The sequence below is a fragment of the Onthophagus taurus genome, unplaced genomic scaffold (genome assembly GCF_036711975.1).
Source record: "Onthophagus taurus isolate NC unplaced genomic scaffold, IU_Otau_3.0 ScKx7SY_16, whole genome shotgun sequence".
Lineage (NCBI taxonomy): Eukaryota > Metazoa > Arthropoda > Insecta > Coleoptera > Scarabaeidae > Onthophagus > Onthophagus taurus.
The window spans coordinates 1,185,276-1,206,019 of record NW_027248941.1 but is presented as its reverse complement, the minus strand read 5'-3'; the positions used below and the strand labels follow the sequence as shown (position 1 = coordinate 1,206,019).

The window sequence follows — 20,744 nt, the reverse complement described above, 5'->3', positions numbered from 1 at the left end:
GTTAAATGTAAATTTAATTTTCAACCTGTCAAATTTGACATTTACTTAATAATTTAATATGAAATATGTCGATGTAAAAATCAAATTTGAGTGATTGGAAGGAAAAACAATTGAATCCAAATTACACAAGTGACATTTCCAACCTAATCTGTCACTTTAATGTTTAAACTGTCAAATTTGACACATGACAATAACAAGTTGTGTACTAAAATAATCGTATCATGTCATCAAATTGACATTTAATTATTAATTTAAAGTATAATTTCCCAATTTGAGTGTTAAATGTCAATTTTATTTTCAACCTGTCAAATTTGACATTCGCTTAATAATTTAATATACAATAGGTCGATGTAAAAATCAAATTTGAGTGATTGGAAGGAAAAATAATTGAATCCAAATTACATAAGTGACATTTCCAAACTAATCTGTCACTTTAATGTTTAAACTGTCAAATTTGACACATGACAATGACAAGTTGTGTACTAAAATAATCGTATTTTGTCATCAAATTGACATTTAATTATTAATTTGAAGTATAATTTCCCAATTTGAGTGTTAAATGTCAATTTTATTTTCAACCTGTCAAATTTGACATTCACTTAACAACTTAATGTGAAATATGTCGATGTAAAAATCAAATTTGAGTGATTGGAAGGAAAAATAATTGAATCCAAATTACATAAGTGACATTTCCAACCCAATTTGTCACTTTAATATTTAAATTGTCAAATTTGACACATGATAATGACAAGTTGTGTACTAAAATAATCGTATCTTGTCATTAAATTGACATTTAATTATTAATTTGAAGTAGAATTTCCCAGTTTGAGTGTTAAATGTCAATTTTATTGTCAACCTGTCAAATTTGACATTTGCTTAATAATTTAATATGTAACATGTCGATGTAAAAATCAAATTTGAGTGATTGAAAGGATAAAAATTTTGGATCCAAATTACATAAGTGACATTTCCAACCTAATCTGTCACTTTAATGTTTAAATTGTCAAATTTGACACATGACAATGACAAGTTGTGTACTAAAATAATCGTATCTTGTCATCAAATTGACATTTAATTATTAATTTGAAGTACAATTTCCCAATTTGAGTGTTAAATGTCAATTTTATTTTCAACCTGTCAAATTTGACATTTGCTTAATAATTTAATATGTAATATGTCGATGTAAAAATCAAATTTGAGTGATTGGAAGGAAAAATAATTGAATCCAAATTACATAAGTGACATTTCCAAACTAATCTGTCATTTTAATGTTTAAACTGTCAAATTTGACACATGACAATGACAAGTTGTGTACTAAAATAATCGTATCATGTCATCAAATTGACATTTAATTATTAATTTGAAGTATAATTTCCCAATTTGAGTGTTAAATGTCAATTTTATTTTCAACCTGTCAAATTTGACATTTGCTTAATAATTTAATATGAAATATGTTGATGTAAAAATCAAATTTGAGTGATTGGAAGGAAAAATAATTGAATCCAAATTACATAAGTGACGTTTCCAACCCAATCTGTCAGTTTAACGTTTAAACTGTCAAATTTGACACATTACAATGACAAGTTGTGTACTAAAATAACCGTATCTTGTCATCAAATTGACATTTAATTATTAATTTGAAGTATAATTTTCCAATTTGAGTGTTAAATGTCAATTTTATTTTCAACCTGTCAAATTTGACATCCGTTTAATAATTTATATGCAACATGTCGATGTAAAAATCAAATTTGAGTGATTGGAAGGAAAAATAATTGAATCCAAATCACATAAGTGACATTTCCAACCTAATCTGTCACTTTAATGTTTAAACTGTCAAATTTGACACATGACAATGACAAGTTGTGTACTAAAATAATCGTATCATGTCATCAAATTGACATTTAATTATTAATTTGAAGTATAATTTCCCAATTTGAGTGTTAAATGTCAATTTTATTTTCAACCTGTCAAATTTGACATCCGTTTAATAATTTAATATGCAACATGTCGATGTAAAAATCAAATTTGAGTGATTGGAAGGAAAAATAATTGAATCCAAATCACATAAGTGACATTTCCAACCTAATCTGTCACTTTAATGTTTAAACTGTCAAATTTGACACATGACAATGACAAGTTGTGTACTAAAATAATCGTATCATGTCATCAAATTGACATTTAATTATTAATTTGAAGTATAATTTCCCAATTTGAGTGTTAAATGTCAATTTTATTTTCAACCTGTCAAATTTGACATTTGCTTAATAATTTAATATGAAATATGTTGATGTAAAAATCAAATTTGAGTGATTGGAAGGAAAAATAATTGAATCCAAATTACATAAGTGACGTTTCCAACCCAATCTGTCAGTTTAACGTTTAAACTGTCAAATTTGACACATTACAATGACAAGTTGTGTACTAAAATAACCGTATCTTGTCATCAAATTGACATTTAATTATTAATTTGAAGTATAATTTTCCAATTTGAGTGTTAAATGTCAATTTTATTTTCAACCTGTCAAATTTGACATCCGTTTAATAATTTATATGCAACATGTCGATGTAAAAATCAAATTTGAGTGATTGGAAGGAAAAATAATTGAATCCAAATCACATAAGTGACATTTCCAACCTAATCTGTCACTTTAATGTTTAAACTGTCAAATTTGACACATGACAATGACAAGTTGTGTACTAAAATAATCGTATCATGTCATCAAATTGACATTTAATTATTAATTTGAAGTATAATTTCCCAATTTGAGTGTTAAATGTCAATTTTATTTTCAACCTGTCAAATTTAACATTTGCTTAATAATTTAATATGAAATATGTTGATGTAAAAATCAAATTTGAGTGATTGGAAGGAAAAATAATTGAATCCAAATTACATAAGTGACGTTTCCAACCCAATCTGTCAGTTTAACGTTTAAACTGTCAAATTTGACACATTACAATGACAAGTTGTGTACTAAAATAACCGTATCTTGTCATCAAATTGACATTTAATTATTAATTTGAAGTATAATTTCCCAATTTGAGTGTTAAATGTCAATTTTATTTTCAACCTGTCAAATTTGACATTCGCTTAATAATTTAATATGCAATATGTCGATGTAAAAATCAAATTTGAGAGATTGGAAGGAAAAATAATTGAATTCAAATTACATAAGAGTCATTTCAAACCTAATCTGTCACTTTAATGTTTAAACTGTCAAATTTGACACATGACAATGACAAGTTGTTTACTAAAATAATCGTATCATGTCATCAAATTGACCTTTAATTATTAATTTGAAGTATAATTTCCCAATTTGAGTGTTAAATGTCATTCTTATTTTCAACCTGTCAAATTTGACATTCGCTTAATAATTTAATATGCAATATGTCGATGTAAAAATCAAATTTGAGTGATTGGAAGGAAAAATAATTGAATCCAAATTACATAAGTGACGTTTCCAACCCAATCTGTCAGTTTAACGTTTAAACTGTCAAATTTGACACATTACAATGACAAGTTGTGTACTAAAATAACCGTATCTTGTCATCAAATTGACATTTAATTATTAATTTGAAGTATAATTTTCCAATTTGAGTGTTAAATGTCAATTTTATTTTCAACCTGTCAAATTTGACATCCGTTTAATAATTTATATGCAACATGTCGATGTAAAAATCAAATTTGAGTGATTGGAAGGAAAAATAATTGAATCCAAATCACATAAGTGACATTTCCAACCTAATCTGTCACTTTAATGTTTAAACTGTCAAATTTGACACATGACAATGACAAGTTGTGTACTAAAATAATCGTATCATGTCATCAAATTGACATTTAATTATTAATTTGAAGTATAATTTCCCAATTTGAGTGTTAAATGTCAATTTTATTTTCAACCTGTCAAATTTGACATCCGTTTAATAATTTAATATGCAACATGTCGATGTAAAAATCAAATTTGAGTGATTGGAAGGAAAAATAATTGAATCCAAATCACATAAGTGACATTTCCAACCTAATCTGTCACTTTAATGTTTAAACTGTCAAATTTGACACATGACAATGACAAGTTGTGTACTAAAATAATCGTATCATGTCATCAAATTGACATTTAATTATTAATTTGAAGTATAATTTCCCAATTTGAGTGTTAAATGTCAATTTTATTTTCAACCTGTCAAATTTGACATTTGCTTAATAATTTAATATGAAATATGTTGATGTAAAAATCAAATTTGAGTGATTGGAAGGAAAAATAATTGAATCCAAATTACATAAGTGACGTTTCCAACCCAATCTGTCAGTTTAACGTTTAAACTGTCAAATTTGACACATTACAATGACAAGTTGTGTACTAAAATAACCGTATCTTGTCATCAAATTGACATTTAATTATTAATTTGAAGTATAATTTTCCAATTTGAGTGTTAAATGTCAATTTTATTTTCAACCTGTCAAATTTGACATCCGTTTAATAATTTATATGCAACATGTCGATGTAAAAATCAAATTTGAGTGATTGGAAGGAAAAATAATTGAATCCAAATCACATAAGTGACATTTCCAACCTAATCTGTCACTTTAATGTTTAAACTGTCAAATTTGACACATGACAATGACAAGTTGTGTACTAAAATAATCGTATCATGTCATCAAATTGACATTTAATTATTAATTTGAAGTATAATTTCCCAATTTGAGTGTTAAATGTCAATTTTATTTTCAACCTGTCAAATTTGACATCCGTTTAATAATTTAATATGCAACATGTCGATGTAAAAATCAAATTTGAGTGATTGGAAGGAAAAATAATTGAATCCAAATCACATAAGTGACATTTCCAACCTAATCTGTCACTTTAATGTTTAAACTGTCAAATTTGACACATGACAATGACAAGTTGTGTACTAAAATAATCGTATCATGTCATCAAATTGACATTTAATTATTAATTTGAAGTATAATTTCCCAATTTGAGTGTTAAATGTCAATTTTATTTTCAACCTGTCAAATTTGACATTTGCTTAATAATTTAATATGAAATATGTTGATGTAAAAATCAAATTTGAGTGATTGGAAGGAAAAATAATTGAATCCAAATTACATAAGTGACGTTTCCAACCCAATCTGTCAGTTTAACGTTTAAACTGTCAAATTTGACACATTACAATGACAAGTTGTGTACTAAAATAACCGTATCTTGTCATCAAATTGACATTTAATTATTAATTTGAAGTATAATTTTCCAATTTGAGTGTTAAATGTCAATTTTATTTTCAACCTGTCAAATTTGACATCCGTTTAATAATTTATATGCAACATGTCGATGTAAAAATCAAATTTGAGTGATTGGAAGGAAAAATAATTGAATCCAAATCACATAAGTGACATTTCCAACCTAATCTGTCACTTTAATGTTTAAACTGTCAAATTTGACACATGACAATGACAAGTTGTGTACTAAAATAATCGTATCATGTCATCAAATTGACATTTAATTATTAATTTGAAGTATAATTTCCCAATTTGAGTGTTAAATGTCAATTTTATTTTCAACCTGTCAAATTTAACATTTGCTTAATAATTTAATATGAAATATGTTGATGTAAAAATCAAATTTGAGTGATTGGAAGGAAAAATAATTGAATCCAAATTACATAAGTGACGTTTCCAACCCAATCTGTCAGTTTAACGTTTAAACTGTCAAATTTGACACATTACAATGACAAGTTGTGTACTAAAATAACCGTATCTTGTCATCAAATTGACATTTAATTATTAATTTGAAGTATAATTTCCCAATTTGAGTGTTAAATGTCAATTTTATTTTCAACCTGTCAAATTTGACATTCGCTTAATAATTTAATATGCAATATGTCGATGTAAAAATCAAATTTGAGAGATTGGAAGGAAAAATAATTGAATTCAAATTACATAAGAGTCATTTCAAACCTAATCTGTCACTTTAATGTTTAAACTGTCAAATTTGACACATGACAATGACAAGTTGTTTACTAAAATAATCGTATCATGTCATCAAATTGACCTTTAATTATTAATTTGAAGTATAATTTCCCAATTTGAGTGTTAAATGTCATTCTTATTTTCAACCTGTCAAATTTGACATTCGCTTAATAATTTAATATGCAATACATCGATGTAAAAATCAAATTTGAATGATTGGAAGGAAAAATAATTTAATCCAAATTATATAAGTGACATTTCCAACCCAATTTGTCACTTTAATGTTTAAACTGTCAAATTTGACACATGACAATGACAAGCTGTGTACTAAAATAATCGTATCATATCATCAGATTGACATTTAATTATTAATTTGAAGTATAATTTCCCAATTTGAGTGTTAAATGTCAATTTTATTTTCAACCTGTCAAATTTGACATTCGCTTAATAATTTAATATGAAATATGTTGATATAAAAATCAAATTTGAGAGATTGGAAGGAAAAATAATTGAATCCAAATTAATTAAGGGACATTTCCAACCTAATCCGTCACTTTAATGTTTAAACTGTCAAATTTGACACATGACAATGACAAGTTGTGTACTAAAATAATCGTATTTTGTCATTAAATTGACATTTAATTATTAATTTAAACTTTAATTCCCAATTTGAATGTCAAATGTCAAATTTATTTTCAACCTGTCAAATTTGACATTCACCTAAAATCTTAATATTGAATGTGTCGATATAAAACATCAAATTTGATAAAAAAATAGTCGTATTTTGATCAGAAAATGACATTTCTAACTTAATCTGTCAAATTTGACACAAACTGTCAAAATAATTTTTAAATAAGTGTATCTTGGTAGTTTTTAAAGATAAACTCGTCGTGTTTGGGCTCATTTTAATGGATTTTTTGTCGCGATTACGGATTTTATTATATATATTATGTCAAATTTGACATTTGGAAGTAATGTCAATATTAAGGTCACAATTTATCCTAAAATAAAAAAAAAATAAGGTAAAAATTGTTGGAAAAATAAAGTTATTAGGATTAAAAGATACAAATTGGGAATTACACTTCAAATTAATAATGAAATGTCAATTTGATGACAAGATACGATTATTTTAGTACACAACTTGTCACTGTAATGTGTCAAATTTGACAGTTTAAACATTAAAGTGACAGATTAAGCTGGAAATGTCACTTATGTATGTAATTTGGATTTGACATTTAACATTCAAATTTGGGAATCAAAATCTTACAAAATCAAAATGGCTGCGAATTAAAAAAATTTTACCGATATAATCGCGATTTTAATTAATTTAACCCAAATTTATTAATAATTGTGTCACTTTAATATTTAAACTGTTAAATTTGACACATGACAAGGTGCGTACTAAAATGTGTCGATATAAAACATCAAATTTGATAAAATAATAGTCGTATTTTGATCAGAAAATGACATTTCTAACTTAATCTGTCAAATTTAACACAAACTGTCAAAATGATTTTCAAACAAGCGTATCTTGGTTGTTTTTGAAGATAAATTCGTCGTGTTTGGGCTCATTTTAATGGATTTTTCGTCGCGATTACGGATTTTATTGTATATATTATGCCAAATTTGACATTTTGAAGTAATTTTAATATTAAGGTCACAATTTTTCCTAAAATAAAAAAAAGAAGATAAAAATTATTGGAAAAATAAAGTTATTAGGATTAAAAGATATAACTAATTGTTATTAAAAATAAAACGACCAATAAATATTTTGACTTAATGCAACAACAAAAAAGAAATTGGAAATTTATTTGGGAAACTTTCGTTATAAAACGAAAAATAAACACAACAAAATAAATCAAAATATTTATTGTTCTTTATTTATTATTATTATTATTTTTTGTAGCCTTAAAGAAACATAATAAAAGCCAAATGTTCCACATTAAATTTAAAATATAAAGCAACGAAAAAAGACCAAAGCGGATCCCACAAATTCATTTAAAAAAAAAAAATAAAATAATGGACGAAAATAAAAAAATACAAAATAAAACATTTAACCAATTTAAATTTAATTTAAAGATTATTACCCTTACCGGACACACGATCAACGTCCGTTAACCCATCACGCATCCCCATGTAGAGTATGGCCAATCCAACAAAAAACAATATCGCAAACGCAATCAATGCGCAAGACACCAAATTGTTCTTCAAATGACTCCGTTTACCAGTTTGGTGATAATCGCGAACAAAATCGCGCTTAACAGGCCTAAATTAAACAAAAAAATAACTAAATTTTAACAAATTAACACAAAAAAATCAAAAAATTAACCTAGACATATACTTGGGAGTCCCAAAAGTAGACCCATTCGTATCATTCTCCAAAGAACTCGATTCATTTTTCATTTCCCCACTTTCTGATGGAACTTGAGTCGACAATCGAGACAACCTCCTAGTAAAACTACTCAAAAATGGGGTATCAACCTTATCTTCATCCACATTGGTGTTAATTGTCGTCCCATACGGCTTATTATAACCTAAAATTCATTAAATTAATTAATAATTAATTAAAAATTTAATAATTTTAACTACCTGTTGTTGTATTAAGACTTAACCTCGATCGGATTTGATTTAATCGATCAGCGGCGTAATCGCTGGAATTAAATCGACTCGAAATCAAAAACGACGAAGTATCCGGTGAAATATTTTTGGGTTGAGATCGTTTCAAATTTAAAAAAGACGACGTTGGAAGAATTTGGGGCGATTCATGATTATTAGTCGTCTCGATAACCTCCGATTCAGTATCCGAGCCGGTATCGAAATCATTTTCGATCATTTTAACGATATTCGTCGTTTTCGAGACGACTTTTTTCTCCTCCATCACTTTATTTACTTCGTTCTCATCGGGGTCGGAACGCAAAGTTCGACGAACCGGTACTTTCGAAGCAGGGGCCCCCATCGTGATCCTACGCGGTTTCGAAGTGGGTCGAACTGAGTCCGAATCGCTTTCTTCTTCGCTCGAATATTTCCCAAGGGAACGACGGTTATCGTTCGACGTGGTTTTCGCTTTGTTTTCGAGGAGAATTTTTAACTTTTTAACCATAACCTTCCTGGTGGTGCCCGTGATGGGCATAACGGGGAATCCGAACTCGAGGAGTTTCGAGCGAATCTCGGCGTCGCTTAAATTCTCGACGTCAATCATCTATAATAATTGAAATAAATTCATTTAAAAACGATTTAAAATTAATCAACGTGGTTTTTAGGTTAATTTTTTTTTAGGTTATGTTGTTTTTTTAAGAAAGAGATAGATGGCGAAAAAAACGCTTTCGCATAAAACTTATTAACTCACCTTGAGGGGTTATCCGCAACGTTCTCCACTAATTAGGGGCCCTAAGGGGCGATTTGTGATGTGTTTGTATACTTAAAAGTCGTTTTTTCCGGGATTTTTTGCTAAAATCGTGCCGTTTTAACGTGGGACGCGCTTCTTCAACACAAACAACCAGACAACGGTTGCCAACCGTTACAAAATCAAAATGGCCGCGAATTAAAAAAATTTTTAACGAAATAATCGCGATTTTAATTTATTTAACTAAATCAAACTCAAATATTAATTAATTTAATTCAATTAAAATTAATTTAATCCAAATTTATTAATAATTGTGGTTTTAAATCGAATATTTTTATTTCACGTTGGTATGAACCCCGCCAAGATTTTATGTTTGCCGAATACCCCGAGTGAGGGCGCTAATACAAAGTGATTTAAATTTAATTTTAAAGTTTTGCGCTTGAACTTAAACTTTATTATTATATTCAATGATACATTAATTTACAATCGTAAACTTCTATTTTTAATTAATTATTTTTAATTATGTCGTTCTTGCACATTGATAAGTTCGTTGCAAATTATGCTGTATATTGAGTTGCCTATCCTAGCACCCCCACAATTTATAGTATATTCAAAATACAATTTACAATGTTTAAACCACATAACAACAATGATTCTAGTTCTACTATATAATCTAATATACATACGTACTTTTCTAAAACGTATATTTAACCTTTCAAGTATTTCATTAAAAATATACAACAATCTAGCACTTAATAACATTAGCATGTAAAACTAACACTATACCTAGAACTAGAATCATTTAGGTTTAGCCACACATCTCTAAAGACGGTAACAATTAGTTATATCTTTTAATCCTAATAATATTATTTTTCCTACAATTTTTATTTTTAGGAAAGATTATGACCTTAATTTCGACATTCTTTCCAAATATCAAATTTGACATAATATACAGCCTGATTCAGAGTACTACTTTCAAAATATTTGGCAGTAATATGTTTTGGGTCATTCTCTACCCGATGGTGATGCCACATTTTCAATTGGAAGAATTATTTCAAAATGGCGACTGTCAACTTTTTTTTTTTAAATGGAATGCCAAAATTTTTTTTTTATTATTGAGGTCCTAAAAACATTCTTTTTGTAATTCGCGACGGTAACGAAAGCTCTAACAATACTCAAACGGGTGCTGTAATGAGACTCCTTACAGCATCCGATGCTGTAATGAAATTTTAGTAACATTTTATGGAATCAGTTCAAGTTGGTGACATTGGGTCATTAATTTTTCTAGCTGTCAATGTGACAATTTTTGTCTATGGATGTTTAAACACGTTCCTAGCATCGAATACAAGGTCCACAATGATGAAGACATTGAACACTGAGCAATTTCTCTTATTTTGGGAGGTGTACATGAAACATTTTTTTCAGGTGAATACATTTTGTGTTTTGACAGTTTCTAATTGTCAATTCAAATTTCTATTTTCAAGTGTTACGGTGTTACCAACTGCTGCATACCTATTTCCCTACATTGTCAAAATTTATTTTATTTTTGTTAAAAAAAAAGGATAAAAACGCGAATTACAAAAAATAGCATAAAAAACACGTTTCGTAAGACTTAAAAAAGCACTCATTCATAAAAAAACTCGTGGCTTCGCCACTCGTTTTTCAACTTGAATTCGTGCATTTCAAACGTGTCTTACAAAACTTGTTTTTTAATATACTATTATACGATAGTATTTTGTTTTTCTTAAAAATTCATTTCTTTCCCCATCAAAAAGCACACATTTTAATCTAGTAGCGCATGAATGTTTTACAATCGATGTTATTTTTATCCAAATATCAAGTAGCGCTAGACACAAAAGAAACAATTAAACTTTATTTTGTAATAAACATCTACCTATTTATTTATTTTGACAAAAATAACATCGAGTGTAAAACATTCATGCGCTATTATACTCTGTTTTTAAACCAGGAGGAGTAAACGCGAAAGTCAGATTTACACTAGGAAAAATCACCAGAAAATATCACTAGATATTTTGGCGGTAAATTTAAATTAATAATTGTTATTATTTATTTATTTACTTATTATTGTATTTATTTTCGTTTATTTTTCTAAATATACAAATTAACATTGAAGTTATGAGTGTATTTACTTCAAAATATAATAAAGAAGGGTTTAAGAACACAAAATTTACAATAATGACACGAAACTGTCGAATTGTCAATAACCTAACCTTCAAATTCAAAATTGCCTGTGTGTGAACCTTCCTCGCATTCAACCAATCACGTGCAAGGTCAATCTGGTGACAAATTTAAAATACTCCTCCTGGTTTAAAAACAGAGTATAATTGCCAAAGAAAACTTCAAGGTATAATTAATGTTTGTAAACAAAACTAACCTTACCTAACATTCCTTCACGCTATAATTGACATTATAAAAGAAAACTTCACGCTATAATTGCCATTACAAATTGCCAAAGAATACTTCATGGTATAATTAATGTTTGTAAACAAAACTGACCTTACCTCACATTCCTTCACGCTATAATTGACATTACAAAAGAAAACTTCACGCTATAATTGCCATTACTAATTGCCAAAGAAAACTTCATGGTATAATTAATGTTTGTAAACAAAACTAACCTTACCTAACATTCCTTCACGCTATAATTGACATTACAAAAGAAAACTTCACGCTATAATTGCCATTACTAATTGCCAAAGAAAACTTCATGGTATAATTAATGTTTGTAAACAAAACTAACCTTACCGAACATTCCTTCACGCTATAATTGACATTACAAAAGAAAACTTCACGCTATAATTGCCATTACTAATTGCCAAAGAAAACTTCATGGTATAATTAATGTTTGTAAACAAAACTAACCTTACCTAACATTCCTTCACGCTATAATTGACATTACAAAAGAAAACTTCACGCTATAATTGCCATTACTAATTGCCAAAGAAAACTTCATGGTATAATTAATGTTTGTAAACAAAACTAACCTTACCTAACATTCAGCGTCTGAAGACACAGGGCTAAACCCGAAACTTAAAAATATACAACTTAGCGCTGAATAACAATTAAAACTAGAACTAACACTTGCACTAGAACTATACTCTGTTTTTAAACCAGGAGGAGTAAACGCGAAAGTCAGATTTACACTGGAAAAAATCACCAGAAAATATCACTAGATATTTTGGCGGTAAATTTAAATTAATAATTATTATTTATTTATTTACTTATTATTGTATTTATTTTCGTTTGTTATCGTCAACACTATACATACAAATTAACATTGAAGTTATGAGTATATTTATTTCAAAATATAATAAAAAACGGTTTAAGAACACAAAATATACAATAATGACACGAAACTGTCGAATTATCAATTACCTAACCTTCAAATTCAAAATTGCCTGTGTGTGAACCTTCCTCGCATTCATAAGGCGCTTACTCTGAATCAGGCTGTATATAACAAAATTCGTAATCGCGACGAGAAATCCATTAAAATGAGCCCAAACACGACGAGTTTATCTTCAAAAACAACCAAGATACGCTTATTTAAAAATCATTTTGACAGTTTGTGTCAAATTTGACAGATTAAGTTAGAAATGTCATTTTCTGATCAAAATACGACTATTTTGTTAACAAATTTGATGCTTTATATCGACACATTCAATATTAAGATTTTAGGTGAATGTCAAATTTGACAGGTTGAAAATAAAATTGACATTTAACACTCAAATTGGGAAATTATACTTCAAATTAATAATTAAATGTCAATTTGATGACAAGATACGATTATTTTAGTACACAACTTGTCATTGTCATGTGTCAAATTTGACAGTTTAAACATTAAACTGACAGATTAGATTGAAACTGACTTTTATGTAATTTGGATTCAATTATTTTTCCTTCCAATCACTCAAATTTGATTTTTACATCGACATATTGCATATTAAATTATTAAGCGAATGTCAAATTTGACAGGTTGACAATAAAATTGACATTTAACACTCAAATTGGGAAATTATACTTCAAATTAATAATTAAATGTCAATTTGATGACATGATACGATTATTTTAGTACACAACTTGTCATTGTCATGTGTCAAATTTGACAGTTTAAACATTAAAGTGACAGATTAGGTTGGAAATGTCACTTATGTAATTTGGATTCAATTATTTTTCCTTCCAATCACTCAAATTTGATTTTTACATCGACATATTGCATATTAAGTTATTAAGCGAATGTCAAATTTGACAGGTTAAAAATAAAATTGATATTTAACACTCAAATTGGGAAATTATACTTCAAATTAATAATTAAATGTCAATTTGATGACATGATACGATTATTTTAGTACACAACTTGTCATTGTCATGTGTCAAATTTGACAGTTTAAATATTAAAGTGACAGATTGAGTTGGAAATGACACTTATGTAATTTGGATTCAATTATTTTTTCCTTCTAATCACTCAAATTTGATTTTTACATCGACATATTCCATATTAAGTTATTAAGTGAATGTCAAATTTGACAGGTTGAATATGAAATTGGCATTTAACATTCAAATTGGGAATTAAACCTTAAATTAATAATTAAATGTCAATTTAATGACAAAATACGATTATTTTAGTACATAACTTGCCATTGTCATGTGTCAAATTTGACAGTTTAAACATTAAAGTGACAGATTAGGTTGGAAATGTCACTTATGTAATTTGGATTCAATAATTTTTCTTTCCAATCACTCAAATTTGATTTTTACATCGACATATTGCATATTAAGTTATTAAGTGAATGTCAAATTTGACAGGTTGAAAATAAAATTGACATTTAACATTCAAATTGGGAATTAAACTTCAAATTAATAATTAAATGTCAATTTGATGACAAGATACGATTATTTTAGTACACAACTTGTCATTATCATGTGTCAAATTTGACAGTTTAAACATTAAAGTGACAGATTGAATTGGAAATGACAGTTATGTCATTTGGATTCAATTATTCTTTCCTTCTAATCACTCAAATTTGATTTTTACATCGACATATTCCATATTAAGTTATTAAGTGAATGTTAAATTTGACAGGTTGAATATGAAATTGACATTTAACATTCAAATTGGGAATTAAACTTCAAATTAATAATTAAATGTCAATTTGATGACAAGACACGATTATTTTAGTACACAACTTGTCATTGTCATGTGTCACATTTGACAGTTTAAACATTAAAGTGACAGATTAGGTTGGAAATGTCACTTATGTAATTTGGATTCAATTATTTTTCCTTCCAATCACTCAAATTTGATTTTTACATCGACATATTGCATATTAAGTTATTAAGTGAATGTCAAATTTGACAGGTTGAAAATAAAATTGACATTTAACATTCAAATTGGGAATTAAACTTCAAATTAATAATGAAATGTCAATTTGATGACAAGATACGATTATTTAAGTACACAACTTATCATTGTCATGTGTCAAATTTGACAGTTTAAACATTAAAGTGACAGATTGGGTTAGAAATGTCACTTATGTAATTTGGATACAATTATTTTTCCTTCCAATCACTCAAATTTAATTTTTACATCGACATATTGCATATTAAATTATTAAGCGAATGTCAAATTTGACAGGTTGAAAATAAAATTGACATTTAACACTCAAATTGGGAAATTATACTTCAAATTAATAATTAAATGTCAATTTAATGATAAAATACGATTATTTTAGTACACAACTTGTCATTGTCATGTGTCAAATTTGACAGTTTAAACATTAAAGTGACAGATTAGGTTGGAAATGTCACTTATGTAATTTGGATTCAATTATTTTTTCCTTCTAATCACTCAAATTTGATTTTTACATCGACATATTCCATATTAAGTTATTAAGTGAATGTCAAATTTGACAGGTTGAATATGAAATTGGCATTTAACATTCAAATTGGGAATTAAACTTTAAATTAATAATTAAATGTCAATTTAATGACAAGATATGATTATTTTAGTACACAACTTGTCATTGTCATGTGTCAAATTCGAAACATTAAAGTGACAGATTGTATTGGAAATGTCACTTATGTAATTCGGATTCAATTATTTTTCCTTCCAATCTCTCAAATTTGATTTTTACATCTACATATTGCATATTAAATTATTAAGCGAATGTCAAATTTGACAGGTTGAAAATAAAATTGACATTTAACACTCAAATTGGAAATTATACTTCAAATTAATAATTAAATGTCAATCTGATGACAAGATACGATTATTTTAGTACACAACTTATCATTGTTATGTGTCAAATTTGACAGTTTAATCATTAAAGTGACAGGTTGAGCTGGAAATGTCATTTGTGTAATTTGGATTCAATTATTTTTCAATCTAATCACTCAAAATTGATTAAGTGAATGTCAAATTTGACAGATTGAAAATGAAATTGACATTTAACATTCAAATTTATAATCGCGATTTTAATTAATTTAACCCAAATTTATTAATAATTATGGTTTTAAATCGATTATTTTTATTTAACGTTGGTACGAACCTCACCAAGATTTTATGTTTGCCGAATACCCCGAGTGAGGGCGCTAATACAAAGCGATTTAAATTTAATTTTAAAGTTTCAAGTTTAAGCGCTAAACTTTATTATTATTTTCAAAGATACATTAATTTATAACCGTAAATTGCTACTTTTAATTAATTATTTTTAATTATGGCGTTCTTATACATTGACAAGTTCGTTACAAATTATGCTGTATATTGAGTTGCCTATCTTAACACCCCACAACGTATATAATATATTCAAAATATATTTTACAACGCATTTTGATTGTATGTTGAGACATAACCTGATGCAATACGTGGTTTGAAAATTATTAGTAATTATTTTAAATTTAATTAATAAAAAAAAATGTTATGTCAAAAATTTGAGGTTAAATCAACATAACCTAAAATGTCATTAAAATAATAATTTTTTTAGGTTAAAGTTACGACATAACTGCAAATCGATTACGTTAAAACTATTAAAATGTCCCGGTAAAAACCTTAATTGCGTTGAGACGTTCATTGTTCGATTGTCGTGGAGAAGCATTTCGGAATGAAATTGAGTGACGGTCTTCTTCTGCGTCGTCGTCGCCACAAAACACCGATAAAATCACCGTTACTCGCATTTGTATTGTCCCGAAAAATGGGGAACATATGGACGGTCGGTTTGAAAACGGTACAAAACGGTACTCGTTTTCAGCTTGAAGATACGGATCCATAATAATAATTATGAAACGCGTTTTACGTGTCGCTCAAACTAACCGATTATTACATTGTAACAACCATATGGGACATATGCGAGTCGAAAACGGGTATTAAATTTTATTTTAAATCAAGCTGAACGCCTGGAACTAATTGGGTGGATAATTCCGAAGGATTTCGTTGTGGTTTAAGATAATTACTAAATTAAATTAGTATAAATTAATTGATTCATTTTATTACTTATTGATTTAAATTTGACACTTCAAATTTTAAGAAACGTCAAATTTTTTTTAGTACCAACCTAAATTTTCTTACTAATTAATTCCCTACATAACCACATTAATATTGACAGATGTCAATAATATTAACTGTCAATTTGAACTTGAAACGTTTCGTTTTGAACTGATTTCTCTTTAAAATAGTTCGATTTTTTCGCTCACCTTTCACTCCGTTCCATCCAATTGTAACAGATAATAACCCGCTTCTTTCCTCTTTTTATCTCTTTTTATCTCCCAATCTTTCTTTTAATCGTTTCGTCTTTTTAATTAAATCAGAAAAAATCGCCTTAATTGGAGACGCCTAAAAAGAATTCAAAAATTAATTAGTATGGGCTACACTCAACACTTTAATATTTAAATTACAAAAATAAGTTAGTTATATGTCAGTCATATCTGTTAGTATTAAGAAAATGTCAAGAATAAAGCTGAAGTACAATTGTACTGCAAAAAAAAGTTTAGACTTATTTAGCCAAATTGTTGGAAATAGTGGCAGAGTTGCAAATTGTAAAAAAAAGTGTACAACTATTTTGGTTAAACTCCAATCTACAAAGAATTAGTCTGGAATAAGAATGCAAGGCGTAATATTGCAAAAGAAATGATTGTATTAGTTTTGGCCAGAGTGCAAAGTTCAAGAAAAAATTGATAATTGTGCTGGATGAATTCATATTTGCAGGAACAAGTCTGGAATTGCACTGAGAAGAGTTTAGATAACAAGAAGGAACCTGTAATTACACTGGAAACACTCATGGCTTTAAAGTAAATTTTTGGAAATGGTTTGGATAGATGCCAAATTGCAAAAAAAACTGGAATTACTCTTTAATTGTAATCACCAAGCGTTGTGATGCAAAGAAAAAGTTTTGACTTGTTCAGGACAAAGATCAAAGTTCAAAGTAATGTTGGAAATTGTTCTGGTCGAATTGCAAACTACAGGAAAATTTATGGAATTGCACTGTTAGTGTTATAGACTACAGGAAAAAATTTGTAGTTGCATTGGTGGCACTCCAGAGCAAAAAAAATGCTTTGATTAGTTTTAAATTTACAAAAAAAGGCTACAATTATAAAAATCAGACATTAAAATGCAAGGAAAAGGTTTTGATTTGTTCTGACATTTTCTTGATCATTGCACTCTGTCCAGAAGATGTCAAAACTGTTTCTTTGCATTTTAACGCCTGTTCTTTGTAATTGCAGAGTAGCTTTTGTAGACTTGAGTCGAACCAGAGTCATTCCAACTTTATTTTTGCAATATGGCATTTATCCGAAATATTTTTTCAACTCAAAAGTGTTGCCAGTGTGATTCCAGTCATTTTCTTGCAGTTTATAATTATCTCACTGCAATTTCAAACATTTCCTTCCAGTTTACAATTAGACTAGAGCAATTTCCAACATTTCCTTGATCTTTGCACTTTGTCCAGAAGATGTCAAAACTGTTTCTTTGCATTTTAATGCTTGTTTTTTGCAATTGCAGACTCCCTTTTGCAGATATGAGTCAAACCAGTGTCATTTTAGCCTTCTTTCTGCAATTTTGCATCAATCCAATGCATTTCTGAAGAATTCCTTTCAACTAAAAAATGTTACCAGTGTTATTTCTATCTTTTTCTTGCTATTTATAATCATCTCACAGCAATTTCAAACATTTCCTTGCAGTTTACAATTAGACCAGAACAAATTTCCAACATTTCCTTGATCTTTGCAGTTTGTCCAAAAGATGTCAAAACTATTTCTTTGCATTTTAATGCTTATTCTTTGCAATTGCAGACTCCCTTGTGCAGATTTGAGTCAAACCAGAGTCACTCTAGCCTACTTTCTGCAATTTTGGACAAATCCAATGCATTTTAAAGAGTTTTTTTTAACTCATAAGTGTGTCCAGGGTGATTTCCGTCCATTTCTTGCAGTTTGTAAACATCTCACTGCAATTTTAAACATCTATTTGCAATTTACAATTAGACCAGCGCAATTTTCAACATTTTGCACTCTGTCCAGAACATGTCAAAATTGTATTTTTGCATTTTAATGCTTTGTCTTTGTCATTGTAGACTATCTTTTGCAGATTTGAGTCAAACCAGAGTCATTCTAGCTTCCTATCTGCAATTTTGCATCAATCCAATGCATTTTCAAAGAATTTCTTTCAACTTAAAGGTGTTGCAGGTTGATGCTCGTCTTTTTCTTGAATTTTATGCTGTTTCCAACATTTCTTTGATCTTTACGCTCTGTCCAGAAGATCTCAAAACTGTTTTTTTGTATTTTCCTGCTTTGTCTTTGCAATTGCAGACTCCCTTTTGCAGATTTGAGTCAAACCAGTGTCATTTTAGCCTTCTTTCTGCAATTTTGCATCAATCCAATGCATTTTGAAGAGTTTCTTTTAACACAAAAGTGTTTCCAGGGTGATTCCTGTCTATTTCTTGCAGTTTGTAAACATCTCAATGCAATTTCAAACATCTTTTTGCAGTTTACAATTAGACCAGCGCAATTTCCAACATTTTGCACTCTGTCCAGAACATGTCAAAATTGTATTTTTGCATTTTAATGCTTTGTCTTTGTCATTGTAGCCTCCCTTTTGCAGATTTGAGTCAAACCAGAGTCATTCTAGCTTCCTTTCTGCAATTTTGCATCAATCCAATGCATTTTCAAAGAATTTCTTTCAACTTAAAAGTGTTGCAGGGCGATGCTCGTCTTTTTCTTGCATTTTATGCTGTTTCCAACATTTCTTTGATCTTTACGCTTTGTCCAGAAGATGTCAAAACTGTTTTTTTTGCATTTTTCTGCTTTGTCTTTGCAATTGCAGACTTCCTTTTGCAGATTTTAGTCAAACCAAAGTCATTTTAACATCCTTTTTGCAATTTTGTATCAATCCAATGCATTTCCAAACTATTTTTTTCCACTCAAAAGTGTTGCCAGTATGATTCCAATCTGTTTGTTGCTGTTTGTAATCATCTCAATGCGATTATAAACATTTCCACGCAGTTTATAATTACACCAGAGCAATTTTCAACATTTTACACTTTGTCCAGAAGATGTCAAAATTGTCTGCAATTGCAGACCTCCTATTGCAGACTTGAGTCAAACCAGAGTCATTTTAGCCTTCTTTATGTAATTTCCAAGAATATTTTGCAACTAAAAAGTCATGCCAGTGTGATTGCAATCAGTTTCTTGCAGTTTGTAATCATCTTATCGCAATTACAAACATTTCCATGCAGTTTACTATTAGACCAGAGCAATTTTCAACATTTTACACTCTGTCCAGAAGATGTCAAAATTGTTCCATTGCATTTTAATGCTTGATCTTTGCAATTGCAGACCTCCTATTGCAGACTTGAGTCAAACCAGAGTCATTTTAGCCTTCTTTATGTAATTTCCAAGAATATTTTTCAACTAAAAAGTGATGCTAGTGTGATTGCAATCAGTTTCTTGCAGTTTGTAATCATCTTATCGCAATTACAAACATTTCCATGCAGTTTACTATTAGACTAGAGCAATTTTCAACATTTTGTACTTTGTCCAGAAGATGTCAAAACGATTTCTTTGCGTTTTAACGCAAGCTCTTTGCAATTACAGACTCCCTTTTGCAGATTTGAGTCTAACCAAAGTCATTCTAGCAAGTTCAGAATGCTAATTTAGTTGTAATTTGTAATTTTTAGACTATAGAAGGTTCGAAGAGAAGAAATTAGCAACAAAATCGCAGAAAATAATTTTTATCTATTAGATAAACACGATTTGATAACTTAATGGACGTGCTGCGCATTAAACCTATTAAATTGATTAATGATTCCGAAAGACGTTTATCGATTAATCATCACGTGCCGTTTCTCATGTAGCAATTTACATAAACACTAATGCAAGAAGCACGAAGGTGGATAAAGATAAGTTAAGGAAGAGAGATGATCGCTGAAA

General features: G+C 28.6%; 1 protein-coding gene across 3 annotated transcripts in view; it reads right to left on the bottom strand.

Annotated features, from left to right (window-relative positions):
- Nucleotides 1-20,744, bottom strand: part of LOC111415990 (inner nuclear membrane protein Man1-like) — a 44,559-nt gene that overhangs the window by 2,560 nt on the left and 21,255 nt on the right. The window contains exons 3-6 of one of the 3 annotated variants that reach the window (XM_071201088.1): nucleotides 17,019-17,157; nucleotides 8,558-9,167; nucleotides 8,298-8,502; nucleotides 8,056-8,234 (exon numbers count right to left, since the gene is read on the bottom strand). In XM_071201088.1, the coding sequence (XP_071057189.1) occupies nucleotides 8,056-8,234; nucleotides 8,298-8,502; nucleotides 8,558-9,167 (994 nt within the window). In that variant the 5' untranslated portion in view covers nucleotides 17,019-17,157. Of the gene's footprint in view, nucleotides 1-8,055; nucleotides 8,235-8,297; nucleotides 8,503-8,557; nucleotides 9,168-9,314; nucleotides 9,543-17,018; nucleotides 17,158-20,744 lie in introns of those variants that run through there. The other 2 variants (XM_023047905.2, XM_023047921.2) reach the window with 2 other exon arrangements.